Source organism: Penaeus vannamei, chromosome 32 (assembly GCF_042767895.1).
Source record: "Penaeus vannamei isolate JL-2024 chromosome 32, ASM4276789v1, whole genome shotgun sequence".
NCBI classification, from domain to species: Eukaryota; Metazoa; Arthropoda; class Malacostraca; order Decapoda; family Penaeidae; genus Penaeus; species Penaeus vannamei.
Genome location: NC_091580.1, coordinates 10469214 through 10479213, shown reverse-complemented (window position 1 = coordinate 10479213; position 10000 = coordinate 10469214). Strand labels below are relative to the sequence as shown.

Below are 10000 nucleotides of genomic sequence, written 5' to 3'. Positions count from 1 at the left end.
GAGGCTCCTGGGATTGCTTTTCCCTGCGAGAATTTAGTTTTTTTCCAGAAGGAACTTTTTCGATAATTCTTTTCAACATTAGTAAGATGCGCCAACACAGGAAATAGTGGGTGAAAATAGTTAAAATGATTATTTATAACAACTTAGCGTGGCCATTACAGTCACAGAACTTTCGCGGTCGAACTGCAGATTTGCAATTAACTGCGTGGCATAGTTGGTGCTTCCCACACCCCGCCCCTGCAGGACACACATCTAGGGAAACGGACGAGGGCGGTGCATATGTTCGGATTAGATATAACAAGCCTCTATACTTCGAAAGATTCAGAGCCTGGACCTCGTGCAATGATTTACATGATTTGCAAAGGAACAACTCGGACACGCCAAAGCCTCAGGTGTTCGGATATTAATGAGCGCTTCCTTAATAGGATTGCTTCGATGATAAATCAGCACACATGTCGCACGAGCCACAAATCATATCAATTTATTCACTGCTTACTATCAGAAATCTTAAACCTAACCAGCCCTATGTATCAGGTATTTCACTACGCACTTTTCACATTTCATATACATAATTTTATCTTGCAATCTTCACTAATTGCAAGCATTACTTCACGGCAACTGGTGCGAAGGCGGCGGTAGCGCCCAGAAGTCGGCGTTGCTTGGGGCTAGTCATCAGTGTTTGCCTTTGCACCATCCCATGCCATTCTTCCCGATGTTGCACCAAAAGCAGTTTTGCAAAATCTAGAAAAGCAAGTGCCGTTGTGGTTACTGCGTCTCTCTATCGCCGATTCGCGTCCCTCGCGGCAACTTCGGTCCTGACCCGTTTTGTTGAAGTTCAGAGCCATCTTTTCCGGTGGCAATTAGGGTGTCGCGCGACAGCAAAAGCGGTCTCGTGATCGGAGGCGAGACACACTTCTGTCAATGGCCGCGGTTGACGGCTAGCTGTTTTACTGTCCAGGTTATATTTTCGACTGGTTCACAGTATTTTACAATATGATATCCTAAATAGCTTTTGATGTCTTATGTTCGGTTGTGCTGTGTTATAGATATCCAATATAAGTACGGACATGCATAAAGATAACCTAGGTAGGAGTGCATCTGGCAACTTTATATTTACCATCTGCCCGATTCCTGTCGCGTTAGTCGTAAACTGCTCTTTATCCAATGTGAGGGATGTGACATCGGCTGTGTGTTTCCTGCCAGATGAGAGCCTGGGCGCCATCGACGTGGGCGTGGAGGAGGGGCGCAACATGCTGTGGGGCAAGACAAAGGCTGCCTACAAGTACGCGTACGATCACCACCTCCAGGAGTACGACTGGTTCCTCAAGGCTGACGACGATACGTAAGTAAAGGGCGACCTTTTATGTCCTCAACGATACTGACGGCTTGTTTGGTCGTTATGCGGCCGGAGCGGTTTGCATCAGTCATGCTTCTTGGCCAAGGCATGGCAACGTTAATCCAAGGGTGCAGGCATGGATGGTGCTCTAGGCATGGCAACGTTAATCCAAGGGTGCAGGCATGGATGGTGCTCTAGGCATGGCAACGTTAATCCAAGGGTGCAGGCATGGATGGTGCTCTAGGCATGGCAACGTTAATCCAAGGGTGCAGGCATGGATGGTGCTCTAGGCATGGCAACGTTAATCCAAGGGTGCAGGCATGGATGGTGCTCTAGGCATGGCAACGTTAATCCAAGGGTGCAGGCATGGATGGTGCTCTAGGCATGGCAACGTTAATCCAAGGATGCAGGCATGGGTGGTACTCTAGGCATGGCAACGTTAATCCAAGGGTGCAGGCATGGATGGTACTCTAGGCATGGCAACGTTAATCCAAGGGTGCAGGCATGGATGGTGCTCTAGGCATGGCAACGTTAATCCAAGGATGCAGGCATGGATGGTACTCTAGGCATGGCAACGTTAATCCAAGGGTGCAGGCATGGATGGTACTCTAGGCATGGCAACGTTAATCCAAGGGTGCAGGCATGGATGGTGCTCTAGGCATGGCAACGTTAATCCAAGGGTGCAGGCATGGATGGTACTCTAGGCATGGCAACGTTAATCCAAGGGTGCAGGCATGGATGGTACTCTAGGCATGGCAACGTTAATCCAAGGGTGCAGGCATGGATGGTACTCTAGGCATGGCAACGTTAATCCAAGGGTGCAGGCATGGAGGGTGCTCTAGGCATGGCAACGTTAATCCAATGGTACAGGCATGGATGGTGCTCTAGGCATGGCAACGTTAATCCAATGGTGCAGGCATGGATGGTGCTCTAGGCATGGCAACGTTAATCCAATGGTGCAGGCATGGATGGTGCTCTAGGCATGGCAACGTTAATCCAATGGTGCAGGCATGGATGGTGCTCTAGGCATGGCAACGTTAATCCAATGGTGCAGGCATGGATGGTGCTCTAGGCATGGCAACGTTAATCCAATGGTGCAGGCATGGATGGTGCTCTAGGCATGGCAACGTTAATCCAATGGTGCAGGCATGGATGGTGCTCTAGGCAAATAATACGATTATGGTTTATGGTTGAAATATCGATATCAAGGGGGGGGGGTTTAAGACCAGGGCCGGTATCCACGAAAGTTCTGACAATTCTGAGACTAAAATTTGAGACAATCAGAAGTGTCTGGGGATATAATAGGTCGGTCGTTTGTTTACATCTATGGTCTGCGCGTATTTAGTAATTACATATTCATTACTACATAAAAAGGTTTGCAATGTTTTCTTTGGCGAAATACTCTATTGTGCTGGCACAACATACACACCATTACATTAAAAAAAAAAAAAAAAAAAAAAATATCGATAAAAATGTGTATGACCTTTGCTGAAGCAAAGCATATTCTCAACTTTTGTCTCAACTCTGTCTCAAACGTAAGACAGGACCACAAGAGTCTCGTCATTTGAGAATAGACAGGCAGTTTCACATTAGATTAAACGCCTATGTATTTATATGCGTATATGTGTGTGAATATATAGATTTTTGTGTGGATTCATATGTATGTATATGTGTATATATGTATGCATTTGTTTGTGTGTCGATGCGGGTTTGCGTGTGTATGAATATATACATACACACACACACATACACACACACGCACACACACACACGCACACACACACACAGACACACGCGCACACACACACACACACACACACACACACACACACACACACACACACACACACACACACATATATATATATATATATATATATATATATATATATATATATATATATTATTTACTTATGTATGTATAATACACACACACACACGCGCCAACACACACGCCAACACACACACATGCATATATACACACATAATTATGCATACACACATAAATCTATATATCCACACATATACTCATATAAATACATAGGCCTATAATCCAATGTGAAACTGTCTGTCTATTCTCAAATGACATTACATTAGAGACAGTCGAGTTGAGACAAAAGTTGAGAATATGCTTTTGCTTCTGCAAAGAGCCATCTTCACATTTATATTTTCAGAGTTTCAAGAATATATATGTATGCATACACATACACATACACACACACACACACACACACACACACACACACACACACACACACACACACACACACACACACAGAAACATATATATATATATATATATATATATATATATATATATATATATATATATATATATATATATATAATATATATTTATATATATATATATATATATATATATATATATGTGTGTGTGTGTGTGTGTGTGTGTGTGTGTGTGTGTGTGTGTGTATGTATATGTATGTATGCATATATTTGTTTATATGTGTGTTTATATATACATACATACATAAATATATATATATATATATATATATATATATATATATATACACATGTCTGTTTATGTATGTGTCTATATGTATACACACACACACACACACACACACACACACACACATATATATATATATATATATATATATATATATATATATATATGTATACATATATATATATATATCTAAATATATGTATGTATATATATATATTTATATATATTTATATATATATATATACGTTTATATATATAATATATATATATATACATATTATATACAAACATGTATATATGTATACATGTGTATAAACGAATATGCATGTACGTATATACACATATATGTATTTACATGTATACACGTATATACATATACATGTACACTTGTATATACATATACGAGTACACACGTATAAACCATATTTCTCTTTTTGTTATTCGCCAAAGAAAACAAGTGTTTGCAGACATTTTTATGTAATACAGAAAAAGAGTAATATAAAAAGACAGGGTTTTATTTTGAATTCATATAATTTTCTCAGAATCGGAAAATAAGAACACACATAGAAAGGGAGATCTTGATCCATAACTTTTCGTCAGCTAACGTACACTTTTAGAGGGGGGCGAGGGTGCTCAAAAGTCCACGCTCTGTAGACTTGTGATAATGAAGAAAATTATGGATGACTCCTAACCAGAGGAGGCAACGGGAAACCACTCTGGCCATCATTTCCCTAGCCAATTAAAGTAGTTTCTAAGACAACGTAAACCTATTGTAAAAACAAAATATATAAAACAAATTGGCATGCAATATCTGCAATTATTGGGCATTAATAGGAAGGTAGGTATTGTGTCGTTGAAGGAGGGGCTTCTCCATCGAAATAGACGCATTTCAAAGAGGTGTGAAAGGTTAGAATACAGAAAATAGCTTGGGTAGAGTAATTGGGTGTCCAGTGGATTACCCTAACAAGCACCAGTTACGTTTTGACCAGAATTACTTGTTTGTCTTTTCGCGAAGCTTTCTCTTTTCAGTGGAGCAGAACCTTTACTATTCACTTTGAGATGAAAGGGAGTGAGTGAGAGAGAGGCAGACAGACAGAGGGAGAGAGAGAGAAGGGGTAGGGGAGAGACAGACAGACAGAGGGAGAGAGAAAAGGGAAGGAATAGATCAGGTCATGGGAATACTGATCGGTTTATGAGGAAAGGAAACGGCCATGAGGATATAAATAGGTCCACGAGGAGAAGACCCTCATTCACTTAATCAATCAATCAATCAACTACTCACTCATTCACTGACACACTCGCTCACACGTTCGCTCGCTGACTCATTCATTGGGAGAGACAGACAGACAGAGAGAGAGGGAGTGAGAGAGAAAGAGAGGGAGGGAGAGGGGGAGACAAACAGAGAGAGAGAGAAGGTGGGCGCGGGAGAAAGAGATTAAATAAGCCAGTCAATAGACATACAAACAGGCATTCAAACAGGATAAGCATGTATTTGCATAGGTGTGGTCGAAAGAACAAAATTATCAGCGCGTATCCCTCTTGCGCATTCACTGGTCTGCGCGGGCGTTCCCCAGCGGCTTACACGTGGCTGACAAATGGCGATTCCCTCAACACCTGCAACGCCACCGCAGCTGCATGGCTGTCGGCACCTGTGTATCAGGTCGAACAGGATTTCACGTTTGCGATGATTTAAATTGGCTTTCCAATTTTTCTGATAAAGCAAAAAAAAAAAAAAAAAATCCTTTTTATTTTCTTGATCCGTTTTTTTTTTTTTTTTTTTTTTTTTTTTTTTTTTTTTTTTTTTTTTTTTTTTTTTTTTTTTTAGACGTGGAATTTGTGTTACGGGAAATATCAGTGTTAATGCCCAAACTTCTCCCGGGGCAATATAATTATCCCACTTGTAATCCTTTCCTCTCTGGGGAATACCGTAGAAAAAATAATGAAATCAAATAAAAATAAAAGTTTTAGCGGAGAACATTTCAGTTTCAGTTCAAATTCCCCTCACCCTTCTTCCACCCCTCATTCGAGCTCTCCTCCCTTGAGCTCCCTTCATTCGAGCTTCCCTCATTCGAGCTCCCCTCCCTTGAGCTCCCCTCCCTTGAGCTCCCCTCATTCGAGCTTGCTCCCCTCATTCGAGCTCCCCTCACTTGAGCTCCCTTCACTCGAGCTCCCTTCATTCGAGCTCCCCTCCCTTGAGCTCCCTTCACTCGAGCTTCCCTCATTCGAGCTCCCCTCCCTTGAGCTCCCCTCATTCGAGCTCCCCTCCCTTGAGCTCCCCTCATTCGAGCTTCCCTCATTCGAGCTCCCCTCCCTTGAGCTCCCTTCATTCGAGCTCCCCTCCCTTGAGCTCCCTTCACTCGAGCTCCCTTCATTCGAGCTCCCCTCCCTTGAGCTCCCTTCATTCGAGCTTCCCTCATTCGCGCTCCCCTCCCTTGAGCTCCTCTCATTCGCGCTCCCCTCCCTTGAGCTCCCTTCATTCGAGCTCCCCTCCCTTGAGCTCCCCTCATTCGAGCTCCCCTCCCTTGAGCTCCCTTCATTCGAGCTCCCCTCCCTTGAGCTCCCTTCATTCGAGCTTCCCTCATTCGCGTTCCCTTCCCTTGAGCTCCCTTCATTCGAGCTCCCCTCATTCGCGCTCCCCTCCCTTGAGCTCCCCTCATTCGCGTTCCCCTCCCTTGAGCTCCCCTCATTCGAGCTCCTCTCATTCGAGCTCCCTTCATTCGAGCTTCCCTCATTCGCGTTCCCCTCCCTTGAGCTCCCTTCATTCGAGCTCCCCTCCCTTGAGCTCCCTTCATTCGAGCTCCCCTCCCTTGAGCTCCCCTCATTCGCGTTCCCCTCCCTTGAGCTCCCCTCCCTTGAGCTCCCTTCATTCGAGCTCCCCTCCCTTGAGCTCCCCTCATTCGCGCTCCCCTCCCTTGAGCTTCTCTTCCCCGCAGGTATATCATCGTGGAGAACCTGCGCTACATGCTGAGCTCGTATGACCCGAACTACCCCATTTACTTCGGCTCCCGCTTCAAGCCCTTCACCAAGCAGGGTTACATGAGTGGAGGTCAGTGAACTTTATGACGCTCTGCCATTTGGACAAAGACTGTGTGAGGAAGGTCTTGTAAGGATTCTTATCTGCATCAGTAGACCAGTCTTTCTCTCCCTCTCTCTCTCTCTCCTTCCCTCTTATTTCTCTTTCTCTCTATCTCCAATATACAACGTGGGCCTCATGCTCACAGCAGTATTTACCTACGCTTCAGTCTCCAGTCCTTCCCTCCGCATGCCCTTAGCTCGCCTGTTCCCCTTACTTCTCCTCATCCTGCAGGTGGAGGTTACGTGCTGAGTCGGGAGGCGACGAGGAAGTTCGTGGAGGAAGCTCTCACGGACGAGAAAAAGTGCAAGAGCAGCCCTCACGGTGCGGAGGACGCGGAGATAGGCAAGTATCTGCAGTCTGCATTGCATGTTATATGTAGCATTCATCGAATACATGGTGCTGCGCTGTCCTATACAGTTGTATAATTCTGTGTACTGCCATGGGTTGTACAATATAGTAACATATAATCCTTAGTGATCTTTTGACAATGATATGTTTCTATATAGTACAACCCATGACAGTACAACTCTGTATAGCACAGTGCAGCACCATGTATTCAATGAATGCTACACTGTTTCTACATCAGAATCTGAAAATTTGAATATAAACTTGCATCTGAATTGTATCTACCCCATAAATCTGAGTATTTCGAAAATACACCTGTATCTGGATTTCATTGCACCCACACCTGACTGATTGTAGATGCGTTCGCACGGGTGAACAGGTGTTTCATACGTATAGCCAAGCTTTTGTTTAACTGTTCATATTTTTGCTATCGGAGATGAGTGACTGGCTTTGTTAGCTTAGTCACTATGCCCATACTTTATAGAAACCCGATCAGGTGACCTGCTGTGCCCTTTGAAGGGAAGAGGTGAAGGAGAAGGGTAGGTTCCGAGGGGCACCCTTAGTGCTCGCTCGTCCGTTCGTGGCAGAGGATCATTCACCTGGCCAACTATTTTCGATTCTCCTGTGCACTAAAAATGAACGTGAAATCATGTAAGCTCTTGTGGACCAGCCTGACGTTACAGTTTAGCAATCTTCACAAAAGCTTTCCCGTGGGCCTTCAGCAGTGCTTCGCTACATTCATCCTGTTGTATTTGCCAGTGCCACTATACTAACTTTCCGCTTCTATGCAAACCTTTCCATAATTTTCTAGAATTAACCAACTAATATGTTAAGATAACTAACTATAATTTCCCATAGCTTTCCTAAGCAAACCATCTACAACTCTGCACAACTAACGAGCCATAACTCCATAACTCCTCCTTCCTAACGCGGCAGGGAAGTGTCTGGACAAGATCGGCGTGATGGCGGGCGACTCGCGCGACAGCCTCGGGCGCGGCCGCTTCTTCCCCTTCACGCCGGGGACGCACCTCATGGGCGGCATACCCGGCTGGTACAAAACCTACGCTTACTATAGTCCCTATGTTGTAGGTATCCGGGCACTTCGCTTGCAAGGTGTCGAAACCTGTGTGCTTATTGATTTATTAATCTACATATGGTTTTATTTGTATAAAATATCATAATTTACTATCATACACAGTCGTAAAGCAAAATATTTGTCAATAACGTAAAATAACATTGCAAAAGGAGACATGCTAATAGTTTTCGATCCTCTTCAGAGCTGTCAGCGAAATCAAAGTTGACTTTATACTTGCATAGGCAATACCTGTTCATATGTATTGCAGAAATGTTGAAGAAATGTTAACTCAGTTGTCGGATCTCTTCACTTACAATGACTCTTGATTACATTTGTATATCTATCTTTTGGAATCAGTCGACTAAGAGAAAGAGTATAACGAGAAGTTAGTAAGTCGTTATTTGATACATTTAGAAGCAATTCTCTTGGAGTCTTTCCCCATAAGACGTCTACCCATTCAGCCATCGACTAACCACCTTAAAACAGAAACCCAATAAATAAGGTCATTAATTGATTCATTTGTTTCGGGCAGGGACTCGACTGCTGTTCCGACACCGCCATATCCTTCCACTATGTCAACACTGCCAGGATGTACGAACTGGAATATATGTTGTACCACGTGAGGCCGTTCGGGATCCAGCACAAGGACCCTTTCCCGGCGCCTCTCCCCCCCGACACCGCCAGCATACCCCGTCCGGTGAGTTCTGTTGGGGATGTTCTCATCTATCTCACAAACATCTATCTCATCAGTTCATATCTCACCTTAATCATAAGATAAGCGTTTCGTTATCTCCCATCCTCGTTCGCCAAAGTAGGGATCACGAAGTCTTGGATAAACCCGTTTTTTGTTTACTAGGTTTATAGAGAGAGTCTCATCTATGTCTCCTCTTTATTGTTGCTAAGCCATGCGGGGTTACATACATCGCCGCTAGGGCATACATTTGACCGGTCATAGAAAACGGATTGCGCGTCGTTACATGGGTGGCACAAACATAATGAATGTTAGTCAATTTATACACAGGAACTTTATTGAGTTAATAACATATAACGTTTAGTGTGTTAATACATAACACTTCCTTCCCCCTTATGGAAGATAATGCATTTACTGAGAATCATAAAAGTACACTAAAATAAGTACATAATTTATACACAGGAGTTAACGATATCTATCATTTAGTGTATGTTGATACATAACAGGTTACACTCCCTAGAGGCTCTCCCGCTTTCGCCTCCGGGACACTCAGACACAGTCATTAGGTGTGCTCTAGGAAATTGACGAGCCGGCTTGACATCCTTTCATGACTTCCTTCGCCAGATCCTGGAGCAGGCCGGCCGCCTCGAGCCCAAAGAGTAGGACAACAGGCCTGAAGAGCACGTCGAGCAGCCAAGGAGCACGAAATGGACAAGGCGGAGCAGCTGAAGAGGAAGGGGAAGCGGAGGGAGATCACTGTATAGATAAATAAGGAAAATTAGTGTAGTCGTGATAAATATCTATGTATAGTTTGCATATCTGTAAAGTATTCTATTATCCATGTACAATGAATGAAAGATTTTAAGTACCTTCTGATCTCATTATGTTCCTGCAAGTGTTGAAATAACTATCATTGTTCCTGCATGTGCTGAAATAACTATCATAGTTGTATTGGTCACTGAACAAGAATCTGTTGATAACAAATTATCCTTTTTGTATAC

At 43.5% G+C, this 10000-nt stretch overlaps 1 protein-coding gene across 2 annotated transcripts in view; it reads left to right on the top strand.

The window, feature by feature from the left end:
• The window catches only part of LOC113824585 (glycoprotein-N-acetylgalactosamine 3-beta-galactosyltransferase 1), a 26115-nt gene extending 16248 nt beyond the window's left edge, over positions 1-9867 (top strand). The window contains exons 5-10 of one of the 2 annotated variants that reach the window (XM_027377341.2): positions 1204-1342; positions 6746-6858; positions 7120-7230; positions 8170-8318; positions 8841-9005; positions 9624-9867. In XM_027377341.2, coding sequence (XP_027233142.1) covers positions 1204-1342; positions 6746-6858; positions 7120-7230; positions 8170-8318; positions 8841-9005; positions 9624-9662 — 716 coding nt within the window. In that variant the 3' untranslated portion in view covers positions 9663-9867. The remainder of the gene's footprint in view (positions 1-1203; positions 1343-6745; positions 6859-7119; positions 7231-8169; positions 8319-8840; positions 9006-9623) is intronic. The other variant, XM_070144701.1, reaches the window with a different exon arrangement.
• The last annotated feature ends 133 nt before the right edge of the window (positions 9868-10000 follow it).